At 44.1% G+C, this 27010-nt stretch overlaps 1 protein-coding gene across 1 annotated transcript; it reads left to right on the plus strand.

Annotated features, from left to right (window-relative positions):
• The first annotated feature begins 2103 nt into the window (after positions 1 to 2103).
• SELENOS (selenoprotein S) lies at positions 2104 to 12684 on the plus strand. Its single transcript, XM_063142183.1, is given in 7 exon segments — positions 2104 to 2185; positions 4090 to 4218; positions 6443 to 6549; positions 7195 to 7284; positions 7819 to 7894; positions 11150 to 11178; positions 11180 to 12684. Coding segments are annotated over 7 exon segments (645 nt in total). The 5' UTR covers positions 2104 to 2139; the 3' UTR covers positions 11348 to 12684.
• Positions 12685 to 27010: the final 14326 nt, after the last annotated feature.

The raw sequence follows: 27010 nt of genomic DNA on the forward strand, positions 1-27010 counted from the left end.
ACTCACTCTCCTCCATTGTCATGATCTAACTTACTCTAACAACTCTTAACATCCTAACACCTATCTCTAAATATCACACTGGTTCTGACAACACTCTCCAATTCACTGTATTTTCATTTGCTTTCACTTATTCTAACTACTTTAACTCGTTCTAACAACTCACTCATATCTCGCTCCCTCCCTCTCACGCCTTATTCACCACAAAGATCTACTCCCACCCAAGAGCTCTTGAAGGCCGGTCGCCAGGTGAACAGTCATGTCAAACAACATTTAATCCATTAAGTCTGATGTATTTTACAGGGGTCTACCAAAATTTTGCTGGCCTGGCTAGCCAAGCCCAGTGTTGCAATTGTCCAAGTACTCTCCTTTCCAAGGAAGCCCTCCTTCACTAGCCTGAAGAAAGGGCAGGCCGATTGCCTTGCACACCACACTACATGGCCATTTGCCTGCTCAGAGGGGGCCACACCGGTGAAGTTCTGTGATGGAAAAACATCAGTCCTTAGAGCCATTGCAATGAATGGGACTTGAAGACCTATTCATTTCGGTGGATGTACTTGAAGTAGGACTTTGGCTTTATTGGGCAAAATCCAATGTTAGTCCTACTTAGAAGTAGACCTATTTCAAGGAATAGGACTTAAATTAGTCATGACTAACTTAAGTCCTCAGAAGACTCTGAGGCTAAAATACTATACCTGCTCACTTGGGAATGAGCTCCATTTAATTTGGAGTAGACTGCTGTTACAGTAAAATATGTGTACAATATACAGTCCAAAATTCAGGGGTCAAAAATCCCTAGTTAAGGCATTACCTTTTATTAGGACCAGTACAAATGCTATGCTATCTGTGTGTTGGATTACAAAAACTCAAGAGGTAAGGGAGTTTGTGTGTGTGTTTTGTATGCATGTATCTCACACACAGAAACTCCGCACCACTTCTGGGGTTTTGATTCCTACTGAAAAACATTCTCTTTTTAACAGGCGTTCCCAGAAAAGTATATAAGTAATCCTTTCTTCTATGCAAAGTCTTGTTTTGTACATCAGTTAAACATTTCTTTAATTTGAATGATTAATATTGATTAGGCTAGAATATAAATATGCTATAATATAAATACATTTATTATCCAATTATATATATGTATGTATGCATACAGGCAGAGAGAGAGAGTTACCTAGGGTGACCATATGAAAAGGAGAACAGGGCTCCTGTATTTTTAACAGTTGCATAGAAAAGGGAATTTCAGCAGGTGTCATTTGTATATATGGAGAACCTGGTGAAATTCCCTCTTCATCACAACAGCTAAAGCTGCAGGTGCCTTGCCCTCTTTTAAATCTGGTCACTCTAGTATAGCTCCTGCACTTTAACTGTTGTGATGAAGAGGGAATTTCACCAGGTTCTCCATATCTACAAATGACACCTGCTGAGATTCCCTTTTCTATGCAACTGTTAAAGATGCAGGAGCCCTGTCCTCCTTTTCATAGGGTCACCCTATGCAAAGCACCACTTGCTCTGGAGTAGTTCCATTGTAATTCCCTTTTCTATGCAACTGTTAAAGATGCAGGAGCCTTGTCCTCCTTTTCATATGGTCACCCTAAGTTACCTGCAAGCTAGACATAAATCTTTTTTTCCACCTTATTTTTTTCTAGTGGCTGCTTTAGACAAAGGGTAAAAATCCAGCATCCCTGCTTACAGTAGGCCCATTGAAATAAATTGGAATTCAGTTACCCATGACTAACAGGAGGTCAATTCATTTCAATGGGTCTACTCTAAGTAGGGCATAGGCAAGGTTTTGCCATGGGATTCCTGCGCATATCTACTCTCAAGTAATCCCCATGCCCCACCCACCCCAGGCTCCTCTTTCCCTACTCCATACGTGGATAAGGATTGTCACCGCCTCCGCTTCTTCTATTCAGCACAGTCATCGTTCTTCACCTTTACTCCTCCCCCTTCTTCTGATTGGTCGCGTTCCTTCCACGCGCCCACCCCTTTTCTTCCAGCCCTTCCCTCGGATTGGCCCAATCCTATCTACACTCTCATTGGCCCTGCTGCGGGCATAGGTGCGGCTTTTTCATTGGATGGTCGGGGCGGCGATTAAGGGGAGGAGGACCCGGATGCAGCTGAGGCGTTCCGGCTTGTTGCAAGATGGCGGCGGGTGTAGAGGAAGGGTTCCAATTCCTTCAGCACGCAGGTGAGGGGGCGGAGGAGGGGGGCCTTCCTTGAGGGGTTGCTTCCCACGGCCTTTGGGCGTGACAGCTAAAAATGGAGCCTCCGTGGTCAGAGGCAGTGTACCCCGTGTAGGCTGGTGACTCTGATTTCGGCGGGGCTGTGCACCCATTCTGGGTTCCAGTCAGAACTTTAAATGAGTAGTCCAAGGTGCTGAACCTAGTCTGAGAATGGGGTTCCGCCCCTTGGACAGCTCATTTAGCGCTATGGCTGGTTCTAACTGAAACCCAGAATGGATTCACAGCCCCATGGGAATCTGAGCCACCAGCCTCCACTGACTACACCTTTTGGTTAGCAGGTGCGGGGTGGGGATTGACAACAGGAGACATTATTCATTTTATTGCATTCAAACCCTGCCTTTTACTCCTCCTTAAGGAATCCAAGTTTGTTGTTTATTCGTTCAGTTGCTTCCGACTCTTCGTGACTTCATGGACCAGCCCACGCCAGAGCTCTCTGTCAGCTGTTGCCACTCCTAGCTCCCCCAAGGTCAAGTCCATCACCTCCAGAATATCATCCCTCCATCTTGCCCTTGGTCGGCCCCTCTTCCTTTTGCCTTCCACTTTCCCTAGCATCAGCCTCTTCTCCAGGGTATCCTGTCTTCTCATTATGTGGCCAAAGTACTTCAGTTTTGCCTTTAATACCATTCCCTCAAGTGAGCAGTCTGGCTTTATTTCCTGGAGTATGGACTGGTTTGATCTTCTTGCAGTCCAAGGCACTCTCAGAATTTTCCTCCAACACCACAGTTCAAAAGTATCTATCTTCCTTCGCTCAGCCTTCCTTATGGTCCAGCTCCATGTACATAATCCTCCTCTTTTCCATTTAATCCTCACAACAACAACCTAGTGAGGTAGGCTGGGCTGAGGGTCTGCGACTGGCCCAAAGTCACCCAGTGGGTTTCCATGGCCGAGTGGGGACTAGAACTTGGATCTCCTGACTCCCAGTCCAATACTCTAGCCACTACACCACACTTGTTGTTTATCACTGAGAAAATGGTGCAGGTTTTTAAAGCTGGGCTTCCCCCAACTCTAGAAATGTTGGACTACAACTCCCAGCATCCCCAGACAGCATGGATATTGGCTATGCTGGTTAGGGGGAGGGGTATTTTAACACATTCGGAAGGCATCAGGTTGGGCAAAGCTAGCTTTCCCCAACTTGGTATCCTCCAGATCTGTTGCACTACAATTCCTAGCATCCCCCAGCCAGGTTGTTTATGGTGGAAAGCCATGGACAGATTTCTGAGTGCCGTAGCTGTAGAATAGGGTTTTATGCTAAAGAGCATAGTTTGTTTCTTAACAACTACAAATCAAAAAGAGAAAGTGAAATTGTTTTGCTGTGAATGGCCTGTTACTCATCGCTTATCTCTCAGCAAAACAAATAAGGGTTGGTCTGTAGCATCTCTGTCGTCATGTTCCTTGTTAATATTCATATTAATTGGTTGCCACAGACCAAGTTTTAGTTGTTTTGCTGCCTGGTTTTAGAGTTTTGTGTTGGAAATTTGAACTTGTATATTGAACTATCTTATCACATAAGATAGAGGATACTTCCTATGATGTATTATGTTATATGGATAATTCCCCTAAGGATACGTTTCTGAAAGAAATTTTTGAGACCATTCCTGTTTTGAACAGCAGGAAGAATATTTGTTATCTTATCTATTAGGGGTAGATATATTATATATAAGGTCTCTACATTTGCTCTTGCAGCCCAACAGGTTATATACACGTTTTATTCTCCAAAATTAGGTCCAGTATCCTAGGATCACCTATGTTAAAATGTGTCTCTCAGTTGGATTTGTGTTAGATGTTTGTAATGACCGATGGTTTGCTGACTGACAGCCTAATTCTTGTTTCTGTTTGTGTTTTCTTCCAGTGGGCTCTCTGCTCTCAGACTATGGGTGGTACATCCTTTTCAGCCTCATTGCTATTTATCTACTTGTACAAAAACTCCCCAAGAGCTTTCGAGGCCCCAGGAGATCCCATTTGGATGCAGCAGCTGTTGGTGTGTTAATGTTTGTTAAGAGGTTGCCCTTTTGCGTTTCTGTTCTCATTTCAAGTGATTTCAAGACTTCACACAACTGGAACCTGCGTGTAGAATTCACACACCAGGGCAATATACATTTATTGGAAACTTACTCCTAACAAAATGACAATACGGAGTATTGCTAATTAGCGGCAAAACACAATCTTGTTTTTGAATAGAATAAATGAGTTTACAAGAACTGGGAGAAGGAAGTGGGTTTAAATTGGTTGTAAGGAATCCTGTGTCTGGGGATCATAGGGAGCATGAAAATGAGAAGAGAGGAAAAGGAAGCAAAATATCCTCAACACAACCCCACACTTTTATTTATTTCCCTGCTGTTGAAATTGAGATTCCAAGGAGCCTGCCCCTTGCTTATTTTATTCTGCAAAGCCTGTGTGTGTAAGTAATAATATGGAATGGTGAAACCCCAGCAATCAGTATTGCGCTATGATCTGCAGCAATTACTAGTGAGATACTGTGATCATCTGTAGATACAATTAAGAACTCTATAGAGCTATCTGACTGCTGTGATTGGTTGGATGAAGAGTTTTGTGGAATCAGGAAGCTGGGCCAGTCAAAAAACTTATCAACTCGCTTGTTCTGGGACTGCCAGATTAAAATGTTGTTGCTATTTGGTTTGTTAAGTATCCTTGCAATAGCAGCTTGCGCTGTGGATGCTTTGTGTTTGCATATATATCTATATATAATCATATTGAGGGATGTTGAACCTCTTTCAACCAAAGATGTGAAGGCAAAAGGACTCCAGCCAAAGATGATGATGATTATTATTATTATTATTATTATTATTAATTTATATAGCACCATCAATGTACATGGTGCTGTACAGAGTAAAACAGTAAATAGCAAGACTCTGCTGCATAGGCTTACAATCTAATAAAATCATAGTAAAACAATAAGGAGGGGAAGAGAATGCAAACCAACTCCATCACAGCTTTTAAAACTCAGCTAAAAACTTTTCTTTTCCCTATAGCTTTTAAATATTGAGTTTATTCTGACTCTATACTGTTAGCTTCACCCTACCCGGTGCCTGTTTACACTTCCCTGTGCCTGTTTGCATTCTCTTTCCCTCCTTATTGTTTACTGCAACTTTATTAGATTGTAAGCCTATGCGGCAGGGTCTTGCTATTTACTGTGTATAATCTGTACAGCACCATGTACATTGATGGTGCTATATAAATAAATAATAATAATAATAATAAACAGGCACAGGGTAGGGTAAAACTAACAGTATAAAGTCTGCACAACATCAAGTTTTAAAAGCTTTAGGAAAAAGAAAAGTTTTTAGTTGAGCTTTAAAAGCTGCGATTGAACTTGTACTTCTCAAATGTTCTGGAAGAGCGTTTAGCTTAAAGCTAAAATTTGAGCTTTCTAGAGTTGGGGTGGGTGGGGGACTGTACAAAAGCTGAGGAACTACCAAATGATCAATGTTCAGGGGAACAGTAGTGGTGGGTTCATGTGGGGAGTCCCAGAGGCTTGGATTGGGACCCCAGGCGAGCCTGGTTTGATACTGAGGCTCTGCATCCCTTGTCTGTCTGTATTATTGCAAGAACCCTCAGCAAAATCAAATAGCAATAACGCTACAATACAGTAGTCCCAAAACAAGGGAGATTGGAATATACACACACTCCTTGTCTTTTATATCTTCTGTATGTTGTCTTTTCTTATTAAGTGCAGTATTACCGGAGTTGGTGGTTCTGTGAAGCACAGGTTGTCTTCGGTGTAGTGCTGGCTTGGTTGGCACAGAAGCATGTTAGCTTGTACTTGTCTGTCTTTGCTGGGAGCCAATTCTCAATCTGTGAATTGTGTTTAAACATATTGTGAGTAGTATCAGAATTACAACGGAGAGTGAAGTGAAGACTCTTGAGAGTTCTGATAAAATGGACAGTTGTGCCTGTAATTTATTTATATCGCCCCCTCAACATGAACGGCACCTTACAGAGGAACAACAAAAAGGTAGTCCCCTGCCCTGAGGAGCTTGCAATCTTAAGGTCAACACAGAGGAATTCTGTATGGTGTGGAGAATGTGGATAAGAAGACATTTTTCTCCCTCTCTCAAAATACTAGAACCCAGTGGGGTCCTCCCATGAAACTGATTGGTGGGAGATTCAGGACAAATAAAAAGGAAGGACTTTTTCATCTTGGAGATGGTTGCTTTTGCTAACTATCTTCTGTGATTGATTAGAACCTGATGCTGTGGTTAGAAGACAAGAAGCTTTGTTAGCTGCCCGTCTGAAAATGCAAGAAGAATTGAATACTCAAGCAGAAAAATTCAAAGAGAAACAGAGGAAGGTAATGTTCAAACCAGCTAGGCCTGTAACTGACAGTCAGACAGATTGTCAACAGTTCTACCATCTGCAACAAGCCAAATGGTCAGTGATTACATGTTTGCATGTTATTTAGAAATATGATGTAAAGATACATACATCTTACCCGTATGCTGCATCTAGTGGGGGAAAAGATTAATACTGTTTTCGGGTTGCGTTCAGGTTCTTCCCCTAAAACGTCCCCAGTTGACTTATGAAGTGATGCAAGAGTTTTAATTATGCGAATGTAATCTAGCACTAAAAATGTGAAGAATCAAGTTGAGGGTCTTTAATCTTTGTAAACCTCCCAGAGGGCCTCAGCTACAGGGCAGTATAGAAATGTGATAAATAATAATTATTGACTCCGGCGCTAGTTCCAGTTTTTCTGTTTCTGTCTGCCTAAACCAGGCCTGTGCAACTTGTGACCCATTAAGCCATACAGAGCCAGTTGGCTGTATATTGTGGCCTGCTGGTATCCCCTTTGTGCAATCCCAGACTAGCAGCAGAAACAGGAAGTCGACCAAGCCCCCCGAGGGCTGTGCTTAGTGTGGTGGGTCATCTAAGATGTGCAAGCCTGGCCTAACTATTTTAACCAAGCTCTTCACTTTCTAAATCCATGTCTGCCACTTAGGTCGAGGAGGAGAAGAGAAAGCAAAAGATAGCCATGTGGGAAAGCATGCAAGAAGGCAAAAGCTACAAGGAGACCCTCAAACAAAACCAGGTTAGCCTTTGGGGGCAGGGGGTGGGGGGGCAATACTTCAAATATTTGTGCTTTTATATTGTATTTTATATTATGGTTTTATACTGTTGTTTTATACTCGTGTGGCGCAGAGTGGTAAAGCAGCAGTTTCTGCAGCTGAAACTCTCCCCACGGCCTGAGTTCGATCCCAGTGGAAGCTGGTTTCAGGCAGCCGGCTCGGGTCGACTCAGCCTTCCATCCTCCCGAGGTCGGTAAAATGAGTACCCAGTTAGCTGGAGGAAAGGTAATCATGGCCGGGGAAGGCAACGGCAAACCACCCCGCTATAAGGCCTGCCAAGGAAACGTCAGTGAAAGCTGACATCCCTCCAAGGGTCAGTAATGACTCAGTGCTTGCACAAGAGGTTCCTTTCCTTTCCTTTATACTTTGAATGGTCTTAATTTTGTGAACCGCCCAGAGAGCTTCAGCTATTTGGCGGTATAGAAATGCAATACATAAATAATAAATTAAAAAAATGAGAGGCTGAGCTGAACTACTCTTTTTCTCTCAAATGTCAGGAACCTGAGCCTGGTGCCTCAACCTCGGCTGCTGTCCCAAAGCCAAGATCCAAAGGAAAGCCTTTACGAAATGCCGGTACGTTCCAAGTCCAGGTGGTTGTTTGGAGAACAAACGGGTTTTGGGGCCTCAGGTTTCTTTGGGCCGTTCAGTAGGGTGCCCCAACGGCTGGTACAACTCCTGTCTGTCCCTCTGGTTGTGTTGGAGTGCAACTCCCATAATTCTCAGCTGGGAATTATGGGGGTTGCATCCAAACACAACTGGAGAGTATCAGAATGAGGAAGTCTGTCGTATTGTCTGAAGGAGAGGAAGCCCCTACCAGTGTGCACAGTGTTCCAATGTGTCAGCACATTTTGTTGGTCTGTGGCTTTCTGTGTCCTGGCCCTGCTCTTGCATGAGCCCAGCCGAGTGATTTGTGCCCTGCGGTCTAGCTTTGTTTCTGGACGAGGACATTTTTTTTTTAAATAGATTTTTATTGCTTTTCCACATAATTAAACATACACCATTATAATAAAGAAACAACAACAACAACATACTACATACATGTTGAGTAAGTGTTGAATACATATATATTGATTAGATATTAACTATAACATAACATATCATAACATAATCAAATCATTCTTAACATATAAGTGCACCCCCCACCTCGGGATCTATTCCTGCTTCCAAAATCTCATACTGTCTTCTGCTGGCGGTTTCCCACTTCCCTTAGAAAATACAAATATTAGTAACTGTTTCCAAATTCCTTCAAACTCGTTTATTTTAGTTATACCTTTCCTCCACTTAATATTACAAGTCAATTTATCATTAATAGCTATATCCCATACTTCTTTGTACCATTCTTCAATAGAATATTCCCCTTGAATCTTCCAGTTCCTAGCTATCATCAATCGTGCTGCAGTCAACAAACTCGATATTAATTCTTTAATTTCTTTTCCACATTTTAAATCTTCATATAGTGACCGTAATGCAATTTTTGGTGTTTGTTCTATCTTCATTCCCACTATTTCTTCAATTTCTAAAAACACCATCTTCCATAATCTTTGTACATATTTGCATTCCCACCACATATATAAATACATTCCTTTTTCCCCACATCCTCTCCAACAATTTGCTGAATGCTGATTATTTATCTTACTCAATCTAATCGGGGTTAGGTACCACCTCCACAAAATTTTAAAATAGTTCTCTTTTATTCTCACTGACATACTTCTCAACACTCTTTGTTTCCAGAGTCCCTCCCAGCTCTGTCGTCCTATTTGTACCTTCAAATCTGTCTCCCATACCATTTTTCCTGCACTATCCGTTAGCCCTTCCTCTAGCAATATTTTATATATTTCACTCATTAACCCTTTTAATGCTAAACTTCCTCCCTTACACTTTTCCCTTTTAACTATTAATTCCTCAAACTTCGTCAATTCTCTACAAACTCTATTTTCTCTAATCCACTTTTTATTCCACTGTTCTAATTGCCTATACTCTAACCAAGTTATTTTTTTCTCCTTTAAAAGCTCTTCCATATCTTCTCTTGTATTTATTTCTCTTAACCAATCCTTTAATTTCATTTTATTTTTCTCTTTTAATATTTTACTTACCTTCAGTTCCTCCGGGAAATTCTTTAACATTCTTTAACATGATCGGAAGCAGCTCCCCTTTAAATTTACTCCAAATTTCCCATTGAGACCTCAGGAGTGGATTATCTATACTTTCAACCCATTTTCTCCCTCCTTCCTTAAAAAAAACATTTTCCAAACTCATCTCTACATTACTTGTGGTTTTATCCTCCATCCAATCTAAATCTCCTACTCCTATAATTGCTTCTACAATATGTCTTAACCTATTTTGGACGAGGACATTAACCAAGCACGCAGATTCAGTCCCTGGCAGCTCCCAGCAGAAGCATGTTCTGTGGCAGATTGGGAATTTATTTATTAGCTGTATATTCTGCCCACCTAGCAGGTGACGTCGGTGCAGTGTACATTCATAAACACACAGCAACGCACACTGCAAAACAACAACCAAAATAATACATATAACAATAAAAATACGAAACACTGAAACTTTAACAATATTTACAGTATGAAAGAGGCAGCAGTAAAGTTAATAATCTGAGCAACAGATGAAAGATTAAACCCTTGCCGGAAGAGGAAAGTCTTAACCTGGTGTCTAAATGTATACAGTGAAGAAGCCAGGTGGATCTTCCTGGGGAGGGCGTTTTGCAGATTTTGGGGGGGCACTGCAGAGTAGACTCTTTTAGCCTCGGGTAGCCACCCATGACCCCATTGTGGATGGCAACATCGCAGTGACCCCTCTCTGCCTGAGACCTTTGATCCATTGTTTGTCAGAGTAGATGGTACTATATCAGCTGGACCAGTGGTTCTGACTCAAGATAAGGCAATTTCATATGTGCATACCTCTTCTCTGTCCTCCTGTGCAACATATTTTTAGGAAAACCCACTTACTCAATGATCCTCTGGCCTTACCCAAACTTGGTACATTTGAGATGTTTTGGACTCCAACTGCCATCAGCATTGGATTTATGGGGCTTGTTGTCTAAAGTATCTGGAAAGTACCAGGCTGGGGGAGCTGCCCTAACTTCACCCAGTATTCAAACCATAGTTATGTCTCCAACAATTATTTGAATTCAGGCGTGAGCAATGGCTGCTTGCATGCTGGGTGTTGGAGATGTGCACATTTCCACCTATTGGGAAGAAGAAACACAGTAGATTAGTTCAACCGTTTCTACTGCATTCTCTTTTAGTATACTTAGGGTACCATACTATGCATATAGTACTTAAACGAAAAAAAGTCCCCACAACTCCCAGAATTCCCCACCCACCATGGCTGACTGGGGAATGCTGGGATTTGTAGGACTTCTTTCTGTCTAAACATGCATCAGGTTGCACTCTTACTTGACGTGTGGCTTTCTAAATATTAGCGTGCATCCTTTCTACATGAGAGGCCTCCAATCGCCTTTAAAAAAATAAAACCTAATGAGTCCAGCCATAAGGCAGCAAAAACAGCTGAACCGTATTAGCAACATTTTTCTCACGAGTCAACAGTACTAGCAGCAATTGGAAAAGAGAAAAATCTTACTATATATACATGCATGAAGGTGTCAGGGTGTCCTGCCGATCCATGCGTTCTCTGCCCCTTAGCACAAATATCCCATCTAGACCCACAGATACAATACAATATTGCAAGGGCGAGAAGGACTCCTGCCTTTGTTTCTGCTATCGTGAAGTCACGTCTGTATGGTTTGTACATTTTGCTGCAGCTCCCGGATTTCCCCCAATGGTTACGTGGTGACGTTCTTCTCTCTCATCCCAGGTTACAATCCCCTGTCTGGAGAAGGTGGTGGGACTTGCTCGTGGAGACCAGGACGCAGAGGCCCTTCAACAGGTGGATGAGGCTAATTCTGCTGGTGTCTTCCTTTTGACGCTGGCAGGCATTAACCTAACCTCACACCTATGGCTGTCTATGGTTTGCTTGACACAGGGATTTGAAGCAGGGGAAGGTTTGGAGTAGTACAGTCGTGGCCTCGAAAACGTGTGAAACAAAAGTTCTTAGCGCAACTGAGAATGACTTGAAACCTGCAGGAAGGGAATGTCAGAATTCGACAGGAAACCATGTCACGGGATGGGACGGGGGTGACTATTGATTTCCCCTTTCGAGAGACCACGTGCCCGTGGCCTAGCACTTTAGCCAGGGCAACTGGCTTTTTAGTTTGAGACCCAGGCTTCGCCGTTCGTGCGATGCGTGGGGCTCATTCGCGGATTCCTTTTCTGGGAAACGGGAATGCCGGCACACTCCTTTGCAAGCTGTTTCCCCCTGCTGCCGAAATCGCCGTGCAGAGAAAAAGCAGCTGCATCCCCCACATCCATCGGTTTTGCAGCAAAAATCGCGGCAGGGAAACAAAGGTGCATGGGGAGCAGGTGTCTTGTTCGCAAGCAGAGCCTCACTCCCATAACTGCAGTTCTGCTTGGCAACAAGGTGAGCGCCCTCCCAACCTGACTTGTTTCCCAGCGAAATCGCTGCCATTTTTGCTGCTGTAGCAACAAATTTGGCAGTGAGGGGCAGGCTTCTTGGGGAGAGGGGCAGTGGAAGAAGTTGCCCACCCCTTGGGTTTGAGGTTGGATTGCCTGCCAAAGGGCTTTGGTGTCTGATGGCGAGAAAAACATGCTTAAAAAGGCAGTCACTAGATGCTTCTCACGGGAGGGGAATAAACAAATGCCTGGGGAAAGTGCAATGACTGATGGTCAAGTCAGTACAACTACATAAAGTCAAGGTGAAAGGTTGTCAAATAGGACTTTGGATCCAGAATCTCTCTTGCCAGTAATTTCCCAAGTGATGCATTCGGTGTGTTGGCAAATGGAGCTCATTTTGCCTTAAGTTCATGTCACCTAGTTTTCGAGCAGAGTTTTGCGATGGATGCAAATGAAGTTCCCTGATAACTCCCTGTAACAAGCAACATTGAATGACATGGTCCTTACAAATGGTGAACTTGCCACTGAGGACCACTGAAGTTAGACAGCCAGTGGGGAGGCAGTTCTTGCCGTATCCTCGTTTAATCTGCTTTGTATGACAAAAAAGACTGTAAACAACATTTGCAACCTAGCTGTTTCTATGGCTTTTTTTTTCTATGGAGAAAAGTATGTATTCTAGTGTAAGAAGGTTGTAGTCCTGTACACACTTACCTGAGAGAAAGCCTCATTAAACTCGGGAGGCTTACTTCTGAGTAGGCATGTATAGGATTTTCACTGTTAAAGCCAGTTAAATTCTTTGTGGCTTGTTCCGGACAGAAGGTACCCCCTATTCCCCCTCCCCAAAATATTGTTACTTAATAAAATATTATTTATATAGTGCTTGCGGCATGCGTAACTCTTTGCAGAGTGAAAAGGAGTGGGGGAGGGAGGTCTCTGCCCTGAGGGGCTTGCTAACTAAACTTTCCAAGAGAAGAGATTATTTATTTATTTAAAACCGTTTCTAACATGGTTTTCCTTGGAATCTGAAGCAACCTCCAATCAACTTACATACAAACAATTTTCTACAAATGAAACAATTACAATTTTAAGACTAAGTGTGGTCTAGTGGGACTCGGGAGGTCTGGGTTCTAGTCCCCCCTCTGCCATAAAGCTCACTGGGTGAAATTGGGCCAGTCGCTGATTCTTACCCTAATCCTACCTCGCAGGGATTTTGTGAATGGAGAGGAGGAGGATTATGTAAACCACATTGGGTTCCCTCGCAAAAGAGAAAAAGGCCGGATATAAACGAATATGGGAAGCTCTCCTTAAAATAAACCTTCCAGCAGAGTTTAAAAAAGACTTAAGGCCACAAGACCTTCTTGAAAAATAAAAGATGTTCACTTGACCCCGGAAAAGTTATTCATGTTTGTGGCAGAGCGGGAGAGGAGAGAGCGTCCTTTGGAATGACAAGCAAGGATTATGGGTGATGGATAAAAGCAGATAGTGGCACGTTCTGAGAGGGAGTTCCAGGCCTAAGAAGCAGCATGGGAGAATGGTTAGAGTCAGAATCTTTCCTTTTTCCTGAAATCTGTTTTATACACAGGCGCTTTTCTTTGTTGAGGCTGGAGCTTGAGCGACTGTGCAGTAAGAGTGTTTCGCCTGCATCTTTTCAGCATTTTCTACCATAAAGTGTGTTGCAGAGATGCATGTTGGTCAACCCGCGGAGGATGTGGATTAGAGCCGAGGTGGGCAGAAGATAGAAATCCAGATGTTTTGGACTTCAACTCCTAGAAACCCCTGCTAGCATGACCAACGGTCAGCTATGCAGTTGGAGAGCCAAAACATCTGGAGATCTACTTTCTGCCCGTCTAAGAACATGTCCCATGCTGGATCAGACCGAGGATCCATCAAGTCCAGCACTCTGTTCACACATCGGCCAACCAGCTGTCGGCCAGGGAACAACAAAGCAGGACATGGTGCAACAGCACCCTCCCACCCGTCCTCCTCAGCAACTGGTGCACACAGGCTTACTGCCTCAGGTACTGGAGGTAGCACCCATTAGGTCTCCCCAGCACGGGTTCACTTTGTACCTGCACATGTTGACAGATGCACATCTCTCCCTTCATGTGATTTTACCTCTACAGAGACCATTCACCCTTATGGTGGCTGTGCCGTAATCCAAATGCCGGCTGATCTCTACTCTAGCTGCTTGGAGGTGGGTCCTTTTGCAGAAAGGAATGGCCCTGGGCTAAGAGGCACCTTCCGCTTCCTCCTGGGGACCAAGCCCACCTCTCCTCTTTCTGTGAGCCCTTGCCTAGCCCAAGATGCCAAGAGACTGCACATTACTTGCCTTCTTTCACAACTTTGGGGAGCCTTTACTATTCTGGCTCGCATGCTCTTTGTGCATCTGATTAACATGGGTGCTGATGAACATGTTGCAATTAATTCTTGCTTATACTTCTAATTTTACTGATAAGGGAACCTGGTGTTCAAAAGGGCTTTGGGACTCGTGTTTATGCAGATACAAAGCAGTACATAATACACAAATTGTAAAAGATTAAAATGTTGATAAATTAAAACCATAATGAGCTCTGGGAATCCAGCCCATAAAGTAAGTACGCAAGCCTAAACATCCATAAGCTGCAGAAGGCTTCCTGACAGTCTGTAGATCAGAACTGTGACACAGCAGAAGATTCCAATATTATATCTTTAATCCATCCAATAACAAAAGTTCTCTGGGTGGATTACAGACAGTTACAAGATTAGAATGCAATACAAACAGTTAAAATATAAAATACAATGCATTTTTAAAAAACACACACACAAATCGGTCAGGAATAGATAAAGATACATAAGAAAAGCCATCAAAATCCAGAACTAGGTCTCTAAAATGCCTGGGGAAACGGTTGTTGCTTAGTGCTGAAGAGATAACAGTGTAGGTGCCAGGCAAACCTCTCTGAGGAGGGCATTCCATAAGTGGGGTGCCACACCTGAGAAGGCCCTCCTTCATTTAGCCACCCATCTAGCTTCCATTAGTGGGGATACCCAAAGAAGGTACTCCGAAGATGACCTAAGGGTCTGAACAGGTACATACAGGAGAAGACATTCCTTTAGATAAATTGTTGCTCTCTTAAAGAAGCAGTCTTGGGAACATCCAATTTAACTGTTTAAGTGGAGTTTTCCCTCATCCTCCTTGAGTTGCTTGGAAACGTAGAAAAATGCAAGAATTGGCTAGCTCCTGTGTCTGAGTTGTTGCGTTAATGACAGATGAATGGTATGGAGTTGTGAGTTAGACTCTAAGGCTCTGTTCTCTGTCAAGTCTCAATTTAGCAAAGACCTTAATCCTCCAAGGTGTACGAAACTTGTGCCAAGCCGTGAACAGCTGGAGGGATTTTTCCCCTCAGACTTTGAATAAGCAAATGACTCTGGAACTTGGAATGAAAATGGAAAGTCTTAGCTAGCGCTGGAGAAAAATCTAGAAACTACACCATGAGTAACAGAAAATGGCGCCTGGCCTACTCCAGCTCACATAAAGCATAAAGTTCTTGCTCATTACAGCCAAGCTGCAAAGTAGCTCCGACCCATAAGTTACATGTTTTAGTATATACAAATGCTTTACAATCTTCAACCTTTTTCAGGAAGGGTAGACTTACTTACAGAAAGCCCTCTAACAACTACTCACAGGCAACAGCAGGCCACATAACAGGGACACAAGTACATGCGCCAGGTCCTGCAACAAACCAACTCTGTCTCTATACCTACTCACGTAAAGGGTTAGGGTGACCATATGAAAAGGAGGACAGGGCTCCAACAGTTGCCTAGAAAAAGGAATTTCAGCAGGTGCCATTTGTATGCATGCAGCACCAGGTGAAATCCCCTCTTCGTCACAACTGTTAAAGCTGCAGGAGCTATACTCGAGTGGCCAGATACAAAAGAGGGCAGGGCTCCTACAACTTTTAACTTGTGTTGAAGAGGGAACTTCACCAGGTGCTGCATGCATACAAATGACACCTACTGAAATTCCCTTTTCTATTCAACTGTTAAAGATGCAGGAGCCCTGTCCTCTTTTCCATATGGTCACCCTGTGTTAATTAACCTGTTAATGTTAGACACAACATCAAGGGCTCATTTACCTGCTCATCTTCCATTGTGATGTAAGCAGGCAATACGATTCTTTAACATATTTCCAGCAATCGGGCCTAACAGATGGCCATATCCTGTGTAGGCTTACAAACTGGTTAATCGTAGGAACATAGGACGTTGCCTTATATTGAGTCAGACCCTGAGTCCATCAAGCCCAGTATTGGCTCTGTTCAGAAGACACCTTAAACCATGGCTTTAACCACGGTGAATAAGGCAAAAAGCCTTATTCACCATGGTTGAAGCTATAGTTTAAGGTGTCTTCTGAACAGGGCCACTGTCAACACTGACTGGCAGTAGCTGTCCAGGGTTTCAGGTGGGAGTTTTCCCAACCCTGCCTGGAGATACTCCAGATTGAACCTAGGATGTATGCTAGGGGCCCTCCTACTGAGTTACAGACCCTGTCCCAACATTTAATCACTTAAAAGTTAACTAAATCATTTAACTTTTCTTAATTTGGGTCTGAGAGCAGCATTCTGGGGTTTTGCTCCTAGTTTTACCTTGGGAAGAAAATTGAAGACTACCTTGACTTGACATTTGTTTATATGCCTCCCTGTAGGATCTGTTCCAAAAAACCCAACCAGTTGAGTAGCTCATACTGTGTTCAAATAGGCCTTCGGGAGCAACAGTGAATGTCCAAAGGTACCTGTCAAGCCCACAGCTTGCTTATTTACTTGTCTTGTACCCTGCTTTTCTACCAAAAAATGGAACTTTCAGGTAGAATTAAAATGGATTAAAACAATACATTAAAATTCCACAAAAAAAATAATTACAGCAGCAGCGAGGAAGCAAACCTAGCCTCCCTTGAGAAAGAGTTCCACAACCATGTATGTATGTAGGGTGACGATATGAAAAGGAGGACCGGGCTCCTGTATCTTTAATAATTGTATAGAAAAGAGAAATTCAGCAAGTGTCATTTGTATATATGGGGAACCTGGTGAAATTCCCTCTTCATCACAACAGTTAAAGCAGGTGCCCTGCCCTCATTTAAATCTGGTCACTCTAGTATAGCTCCTGCACCTTTAACTGTTGTGAGGAAGAGGGAATTTCGCCAGGTTCTCCATATATACAAATGACACCTGCTGAAATTCCCTTTTCTACACAACTGTTAAAGATACAGGAGCCCTGTCCTCCTTTTCATATCGTCACCCTATATGTATGTATTTAAATATTTGTATCCCGCCCTATGTCATTGGGATCTCAGGGTGGCGTACAGATAAAATCAATTCAAACTGTGTAAAACAACAAATAATTCACACTGCTAAAACATTCTAAATGGTTAACAAGCTAATGCCAGTAAAAATTTAAAGCAATCAAACAATTAAAAGTATGCGTAGCTGTAGGCAAATTTAGCTCTCAAAGGCTTTGATTTAAAAAAAAGTGTTTTAACTTGGCACCGAAATGTAGCCAATGTCTGTGCTGCTCGGTGGTAGCAGCCACCGAAATGGCAGGGCCCTTCCCCACGCTGTACTGAAGGCGCATGCATGCGCCCCAAGTACAACCCCAAAACGATAGTGTGCACTACAGCCAGGAGAGACGGAGGAGGAGGAGGCTGGGGAATCCGGGCGCGTCCTTGCCGCTGCCGCCGCTGCCTCCCCGCCGGCCTCCTGCTGCCTGGGTAAGAGCGACCCGGGTCGGAGAGCTCGGCGGAGGCAGAAGCCGAGCTCTCCGACCCGGGTCGCTCTTACCCAGGCAGCAGGAGGCCGGTGGGGAGGCGGCGGCAAGGATGCGCCCGGATTCCCCAGCCGCAGCCTCTTCCGTCTCTTCTGGCTGTAGTGCACACTATCGTTTTGGGGTCGTACTTGGGGCGCATGCATGCGCCTTCAGTACGGCGTGGGGAAGGGCCCCCAGTCTCTCGGGTCATAAGCCAAGGCTTATTTGGGCATTAACCCCACAGCACACACAGGTTGCTGACTGGAACCCAGAATGGGTGCACTGTTTCTTGCCAGCCTGCCTTTAGAAACAGACATCAGCCGCTGACTGCATAAAACAAACTGAAATCTTTCAAAAGAGAAACCCGTCCAGTCTTCTTTTGGGAGTGGGGGGGAGTGGACGCCTCGTCGCATTAAGCCCTCACGAGGGCAGCACCGTCCTGTCTTTTGAAAGAGCCACCCCGTGCCACCACAATGGCTAATCGACGTATAGAAGAAGCCTGATTAATATTTGCCTGGCGACGAGTTCTAACAAGATGAAACGGAGACTCTCTCAAACATCCGGCCTAGAAAAAGGCCAAGTAGAACGGCTTTGGGTGCTGGAAATCTGGAGGGAGCCGCCGTGAGGCGTCTGCGCCGTCCAGGAAAAAAGCTAGAGTTGCTGGAAATAATTGTGGCAGAGTCAAACGCTCTTACTTGCCTGGCTCGATTTTTCCACCATGACTCTGTTACCTTGAATATGCAAAGGGTTTGCTTTGTGTGATTTTAAAGGACTGGTTGGTCCACCCGCCTCCAAAGAAAGATTTTCTGGCCTGGCTTGCTTTTTAAAAAACCCAAGAAATAAGTTTTGAAATCCCCCTTGATTTAAACAAACACTCATAATTACAAAGCTGCCTTAATCCAAGTCTTCCCTGCTTCCCCGTCTACAGATTAACCTACTTGATACGTAGCCTGGAAGTTGGTCCAAGGATCCAGCTCAAGTTATTTTGCTGTCTTAAGTGGAGCTGAAATTAAGGCTTGGTTCTCTTCCAGTGCCACCTGGCTGCAGTCATTCCATCAGCCTGCAGCAGAGGGAGAGGGAAAGCGGAACCATGCCATGAAAAACCAGCTCTATTGGAGTCCTTCTTGTCTTGAACTCCTTCCATTCCAGCCAGTCTTTTTCAGAATTACTACTTAACATTTAAGAATCAGTGCTCGGGTTTGCTTTTTGTCTCCTTCCATCCCCATTCCCTTTTCCTTTGTCTTTAACCCTCCAGGAAGGCACTGCCTCCTTGTTATTGTTTATAGGTAAGCCGCCCTGGGAGCCTTTTGCTTGGCTGAAAAGCAGAGCAGAATTGGTTTAAATCAGGGGTGATCAGCAAGTCGCCGAGTGCGGCCCCCCCACTGCCAAAAGAAAAAGTCGGATTACCACTCCAGAGTGGTAACTAGGTCAAACTGAGCTTGTTCTCAAGTTAAATTTGACCGTGTTGCTGCTCCATAGCTTCTACAGAGCGACAGAAAGGCCCAGCCTGACACATTTTCCTGTCTGAGGCATGGAACAAGATGGCTCCTCTTCCCATTCCATGTAAAAGAGCCAACTTGGATTGTTTCTTCAACACTGACAATGGAACAGCATCCTCCGCTGCACCTGAACTGGACCTGGACTGGACAGCCCTTCAAAATAGAGGACATCTTCAAATTTGGCTGTGTCTTGGGGCAGCCCTTCAAAGAGAGGACTGCCTTCTTAAATTAGGACACATGGCCACTGTACTTCACGCCCTCAGCAAGGCATTCTGGTGGCTGCTTTTCCGTTTTCCTATGGGAAGTGGCCAAGGGATTGTGCTACATTTGCCCAGCTACATCCTTCGTTGCCTCGAAAACCACGTCGGCTCCTGGCTTTTCCTGACAGGACATTCCTGTCCTTTGAGGGCATGTCATCTTTCCCTGGAATCGGGGAGATTCTTTTTAAGAAGATATACATTGATTTAGCCCCTGGTTTGAATTACACTGCCTTTTTGAATATGCCCAGATGCACTTGCCGCATCTCTTACTGCTGGTAAAGGAAGAGGAAAACTCTGGCTTTGTCAATTCCAACCTTTTACGCTTACGATTAAATCTCTATAAGCAAAAACTAGAAGTAGTTCTGACGACACTTTATTTATTTACTTGAAGTGTTTTTATGCTGCTCCTTAGCCCCAAAGGCTCCCGGAATGGCTTATGGATAATCAATTCAAAAACATGTTCCCTTCCTATCGGAAGTCGACTCGTAGACTGCTTTAGGGAAGTCATCTTCTCTCAGCGCAGAGATATAACCACACATTTCTCTCTTCCTCCATAGGGAAATATGGCCAATGGCAGCTTCCAATTTAATCCTGGTAATTCAGGCTGTGTTACTCAAGTCTTTTATCTCGTCTGCATGAGCTGAATCTGGCCCCTAAGCTGAAAGAATTACCTCACCTAGGGCCACATCCAGGTTTTAGAGGGCTCTTGGGTGAGACACCCCTCTTAGTGAGTCTGCCTTCTCACCACCATTAGAATACAGTACAGTAATTGAATAGTATCGTTGGAAGGGGCCTACAAGGCCATTGAGTCCAATCCCCTGCTCAATGCAGGAATCCACCCTAAAGCGTATCTGACAGATGTCTGTCCAGCTGCCTCTTGAAGGCCTCTAGCATGGGAGAGCCCACGACCTCCCTAGGTCATTGGTTTGATTGTCATACTGCTCTAACACTCAAGACATTTTTCCTGATGTCCAGCTGGAATCTGGCTTCCTGTAACTGAGCCCATTATTCCGTATCCTGCACTCTGGGATGATCAAGAAGAGATCCTGGTGCATTATCACTAGCTGCTCTTGATCCTCATCTTCTTACTCATCTTCACTACTTGCTCGCTTTGCAGGGAAAGAGAGTGTCAGTGAACAGGTAGGCAGTGAACAGGTAGGCATCTCCTGCTCCTTCTCATAGCCACCGTTCTCTGGGCCAGAGCGAGCAGGCTGCTGTGGTGACGAGGAGGAGGAATTCCAGGGGACCTGGCCACTGGGCTCTTGCTGGTGCCCCACCATGCCTACCTCTGCGCTGGCCCTGTGGCCCCAACCCTGCCCTGTTTTTAATAGCAAGGTATTAATAGAGTCTTTAACTGTGTCGGGGTTAAAAAATACAGTTTGGAAAGCACCGTGGGAGGCTGAGACGGCTGTGTTTGAAAGAAGGAGCTCAGTCACATTATATAACAAAGTTGGATTTCAGTGGACTTTGCATCACATCCCGTGTGTCTCGACTCTCTAGACAGTGACTTGGAAGTGGAGCTGGAATGGTGACAGCAGGCGACTTTTTAGACCGGCTTTGTACAAATGACTTTCTTTTTACTGGGCTGCATTTGGATTAGATGACTAAACAAAACAAAACAAAACAAGATTAAACAAATTCAGGGAATATGGTGGCATATTGTGTTCTTTTCATCCCCTGCTGAAGATTATTATGATTGTGCAATCCCTGCTGAAGACACGTTCATTTCAAGAAGCCTTTCTCAATTGACCGGCCATGTTTTGTATTAGTATTCTTGGTTGTTGTTGGGTTTTTTTTCTTTTCTTAAACCCTTTTAATACGGTGTTGTATTCTCTTTATCAGTTATTGTTCACTGCTTTGAAATCTGTTTGGATGTGGAGCAGTATATAAATGTTATACATAAATAAGGCATTAACCAATATACGTTCACAAAATCAGGGAGGACGTGCCTATAAATAACCATCAACCATGATATCTAAATGAAATCTACGCATACAGGGGCAATTTACTTCTGAATCCTACATGCTGGGGACAAACAACCAGGGAGGGTGAGTTATTATTATTATTTATTTATTTATTTATATAGCACCATCAATGTACATGGTGCTGTACAGAGTAAAACAGTAAATAGCAAGACCCTGCCGCATAGGCTTACATTCTAATAAAATCATAATAAAACAATAAGGAGGGGAAGAGAATGCACCAAACAGGCACAGGGTAGGGTAAAACTAGCAGTATAAAGTCAGAACAAAATCAAGTTTTAAAAGCTTTAGGAAAAAGAAAAGTTTTTAGCTGAGCTTTAAAAGCTGCGATTGAACTTGTAGTTCTCAAATGTTCTGGAAGAGCGTTCCAGGCGTAAGGGGCAGCAGAAGAAAATGGACGAAGCCGAGCAAGGGAAGTAGAGACCCTTGGGCAGGTGAGAAACATGGCATCAGAGGAGCGAAGAGTTCCCCAAAGCACCTTGCTGCCTGATTTTGAAAACAGAATGCTGCCTTATAGCCAGACAGAAAACTGGCCATCAATCTGGATGGCTTTAAAAGGGGGTTGGATAAATTCCTGCAGGCAAAGGCTATCAATGGCTACTAGCCCTGATGGTTGTGTGCTATCTCCAGTATTCGAGGCAATAAGCCTGTGTGCACCAGTTGCTGGGGAACATGGGTGGGAGGGTGCTGTTGCACCATGTCCTGCTTGTTCATCCCTGGCCGATGGCTGGTTGGCCACTGTGTGAACAGAGTGCTGGACTAGATGGACCCTTGGTGTGATCCAGAAGGGCTCTTCTTATGTTCTTATGATCTTATGATACTGGGACAGGGGAACTGGTGTCCTCCAGATATTAAAAGCCAAAATGAACAAAATCGGAAAACCTCACTAGAGATGCCAAACAAACAAACAAACAAAACCCATAGGGGTGGAACAAAGGATATAGTTTATTTAAAAACCAAAATCTGACACGTTTTGGACCCTAAGAGTCCTTCCTCAGGATAATTCGATAGATCACTTCTATTTCGTACCCACTCAATCCTATGCAAACCTAGCTGGCTGGGAGCATGCCCCATTGAAAATGGGATTTATTTCCGAGTAAGTATGCATAGATTGCTCTGTTAGAATGCAAAAGTACGTCTCCTTGAGTAGAATGGAACATGTCTCTGTTAAGTATGTATGGCTTTGCAGCCTTACTCCACGCTCTCCTCCTTATACTTGACTTTAAGACTGTGGCCAGATTTTATGGCTTTAAAAACTGGTCACAGTCCCCCACCCCCACAATTTTGCTTAAATCCAACCTGATGAAGAGTTCTAGAGAACCTGAAAGCTTGCTCACTTTTCGGTTGATCCTAATAAAGCAATTTCCCTGTAGAGTTTGGATTCCCCCCACCCCCACGAATCAACGTGGCTTCCTTTTTTTTTGCATCTGCTTTTTTCCCTTGCCTGAAAGTTTGACTCCATTGAGTGCGTGCGAAGTAGTGAGACTGCCAGAAGGATATCAATGGGTCTATGCTATTGCTAAATCCCTCGGGGTGGGCAACTTCTGGCCCCTCGTATGTGTTAGCCTACAATTCCCATCACCCTGTTGCAGAGTAAGTTTTATCTGACTACACTTGAGACAGATGACAACTGCAAGCTTTCAATGAGAGCTTTAGTTAATATTAACAGACATCTTCATGTTACAGCTAGAACAGACAAAGTAAAAAGTCAAAAATGAAACCAAAATCAGCAGCCCAGCTTGCTTAACAATTTAGGGTGCAATCCTATGCATGTTTTGTCTCTAAACTGGCTGGGTAATGCTTGGAGTTGTAGGACTTCTCTCTCTCTCTCTCAACATGCATAGGATTGTGCCTTCAATGGCTTTTTTTCAATCAGTTTTTCCTTTCGCCGTACCGTGGGTTTGAACTATGGCTGTTGCTTATTTCACTATTGGCTATGCTGGCTAGGGCTGGTGGCAGTTCTCAGCCAAAACCTCTGGAGGGGCACAAGTTGCCCACCCCTGACTATGTAGAGGTGCTTGGCTGTTGTACATGCAACCTGGCACGTGCTATCTTATTGAACTAAGTAGCCAAGATTGACAAAGAGGAAGTGGAGCCGGTGAACTCATATGATCGGTTACTTAGTGACTCCACACATGTTATTCTACATCTTCTAGATAACCAATGGAAAGGGCCTAGTTCTGCCTTCCCCAACCTGATGCCCTCCAGATGTATTAGACTGCAACTCCTTTGATTGATTGGAATTCCATAAGCCAATGGAGAAGCCCTGGCATCGGGCCATTATTATTATTATTATTATTATTATTATTATTATTATTTACATTTCTATACCACTCCATAGCTGAAGCTCTCTGGGTGGTTTACATAAGATTTAGTTGCAAGGAGAAGGAAGGCCTATCAGAGGCTCCAATTGTGGGCTGCATTTGACCCACAGGCTATTGATTGCTGACCAGGAACACAAGGACTGCATCATACTAGAATTCCGATAAGGATACTTGAAGATAACTTACTGATAAATTAACCAAACAGATGGATTTTGTCCCTTGGCTGCATTTCAATGCCTTGGGTTCTCAGGCCAGGCTCACACGAACTGATGGAAGAATGTGAAAATAAAATTGGCCAACTTGCAGCTTCCGGGAAAGCTGCTGCCTTAGATTGTACATTTTGTTCTTGAATGCCGCTATCCAAGTGGAAAATATACATCTATTTCCTTGGCTATAAAGGGGCTACATATATCATTTGCAGTGTGTGTGTGTGTGTGTGTGTGTGTGTGTGTGTGTATGTATATGTATATGTATATATATATATATATATATATATATATATATATATATATATATATATTTTTAAGGATTTTTATGCTGCCATTCAGCCAAAAAAGGCTCTCACGGCGGCTTACAAAAGTATTTCTTGACAGTCCCTGCCCACAGGCTTACAATCTAAAAGACATGACACAAAAGGAAAGGGGATTGGGAGGGAGGAGGAGGAGGGAGAAAAGGAAAGCAAATTCAGGCACTACAATCTTAGTTGCAAAGTACAGCAGTTATAGTTGACAGCAGGAGGGAGGGGGCTCTCAGCTGGAGCTGGACCCAGGCACGGTGGAGAGGTGCCTGGCTGCTGCTTCCTCCCTCACTGGTGGCCTCTGCAGAGATAGTTGACAGCAGGAGGGAGGGGGCTCTCAGCTGGAGCTGGACCCAGGCACGGTGGAGAGGTGCCTGGCTGCTGCTTCCTCCCTCACTGGTGGCCTCTGCAGAGACAGTTGGTAGCAGGAGGGAGGGGGCTCTCAGCTGGAGCTGAACCCAGGCATGGTGGAGAGGTGCCTGGCTGCTGCTTCCTCCCTCACTGGTGGCCTCTGCAGAGACAGTTGGTAGCAGGAGGGAGGGGGCTCTCAGCTGGCTGCTGCTTCCTCCCTCACTGGTGGCCTCTCCAGAGACAGTTGGTAGCAGTATATGAACATATGAATCAGCCTCATATGAAGTCATACCATCTAGGGGTCTCCAATATGGTGCACAGAAACATCGATCTTTTCTCCAGCAATCCATTGATGAATGATTAGCTGGGGAAAGGGAGTGGAACTTCCTGGGGGGCACAGTAGGCCCCACTTACAGCAGCCATGGGCCACAAGTTGCCTACCTGTGTTTTACCTGGAGATGGTAGGCATATTTGAAAGACCGTATTCTCCCTTATGAGCCTGCCCGTGCTTTGAGATCTTCTGGAGAGGCCCTTCTTTCAGTCCCACCATCTTCACAGGCGCGCTTGGTGGGAACATGGGAGAGGGCCTTCTTGGTGGCTGCTCCAGTGCTTTGGAACTCTCTTCCCGGGGAGGCTAGCCTGGCTCCCTCCTTGATGGGTTTTCAGAAGCAGGCTAAAACTTTTTTGTTCCAGCAGGCCTTTGGAGAATAATCTGGCCCTCCATCTATGTTAATGTCTTATAATTTTGTTGTGTATTTTAAATGTTTATGTCCCCTCCCCCCCAATGTATGTTTTAAACTTTGTAAGGCCGCCTTGAGGCCCAGCATTGGGCAAAAGGCAGGATACAAATATAATAATAATAATTCACCACCACCATCAACCACCTTTCTGCATGCATAGCACTGTGACCTCTCTATAGCTTTTTCCTCTAAAAATGGGGGTCCATCCCTTCCTCATTACAAGTACCCTTAAACTGTTTTGTGTATGTATGATATCCTTAGGCACTGGTACAAAATTCCAAAAATTATATAGGGTGCAATCCTATGCATGGTCACACAGAAAATGCTGTGAGTTGTTAGACCTTTTTCCTGTATAAACATGCATAGGATTGCACTCGTAGGCCAACTCACCCACCCCAGCCCATGTGCAAGCTTTTGAGATCTCCAGATCTCTTCATCAGGCAAAATATTACAAAAAGGAGGTTGGCATTCTTTGTGGGGAAATGACTGACTGGATGTTGTAGTCAGGATGGTCTGCATTGTGAAGAGTTGTAAGATGATCCGGAGGAGGGCTTGCAGACATTCAAATTGGGTTCTATCACATGACATGATGGTTTCAGGTTTCGTTGCTCCTAGGGCAGGAATAGGCAACCTAGAGTCCCCCAGATGTTTTGGACTACAACTCATGTAATCTAAGACCATTGGCTTTGCTGCTGGGGCACATGGGAGTTGTAGTCCAAAGCATCTGGAGATCACCAAGTTGCTTGTCCCAGAGCCACTGAGAACAAGACAGTAGCAGACAATTCTTGATGCTCTATTTTAGAAAATATAAAATCCAGCTGTTAATTGAAAACGGTCTCTATGCTGGGCAGGTTCCTTGGTTGTTTTGAGTTGGTCTGATGAAGGTATCACACCACAGGGCACAAAATATACACTATAGGATAGAAGAAGTAGCTCTGAGAAGATGTGCTCATTTGGAACCTGTAGGATTTGAAGTTACACCGAGACCATTTTTGGGTGGGCCTGCTGACACAGTACAGGGGGAAAGCTTAGCTTTATTACAAACTCAGTTATATTTTGGTTGTACTTTTATATTGTGGATTTAAGCTTCCATATTTTATATTTTACGCTGTACCTTATGTCTGAATTTTTGTGAACTGCCCAGGGATATTGGATCAAGCACATGCTGTGTCACTACAATTTAGACACACAATTCAGGTAAACCGGCAAACAGTTGTTCTATGCCAATTAGTTTGAGAGTGGAATACAGAAAGCTGCCTTACAGGCAGGGCTGGCCCTACTATTAGGTAGAAAAAGACACTATTTATTTATTTATTACATTTCTATACCGCCCCATAGCCGAAGCTCTCTGGGTGGTTTACAAAGGTTAAAAACAGTGAATGTTAAAAAGAAATATACAAAACTTTTAAACCATCAAAAGCATAAAAGCAACACCTTCAGGCAGCAAGGAGTTGCACAAAATGTTGTAAGGAGCGCGCTGTTTGCCATTTGCCTTGCCCTGTGTCTCCTGAGCTAGGTGGCTACTCTTAGGTTCTGTGCAAGAGGCTACCCAGTCACCCGTGCCGAAGCCAAATCCAACCATCAGTTTGGTCAGCGTCTGCGCATGCAATGCGAGGGTGGATGCCATCTTTGCCAGGCAGCAAAACATCCTGGGCCAGCCCTGCTTGCTGCAGTCAAGATGATTTGTCCATCCATCTAGCCCAGTATGGTCTCTTCTGATTGGCAGCGGCTTCTGATACAAGAAGTCTTTCCATGGCCTG

Source organism: Elgaria multicarinata, chromosome 16 (assembly GCF_023053635.1).
Source record: "Elgaria multicarinata webbii isolate HBS135686 ecotype San Diego chromosome 16, rElgMul1.1.pri, whole genome shotgun sequence".
NCBI classification, from domain to species: Eukaryota; Metazoa; Chordata; class Lepidosauria; order Squamata; family Anguidae; genus Elgaria; species Elgaria multicarinata.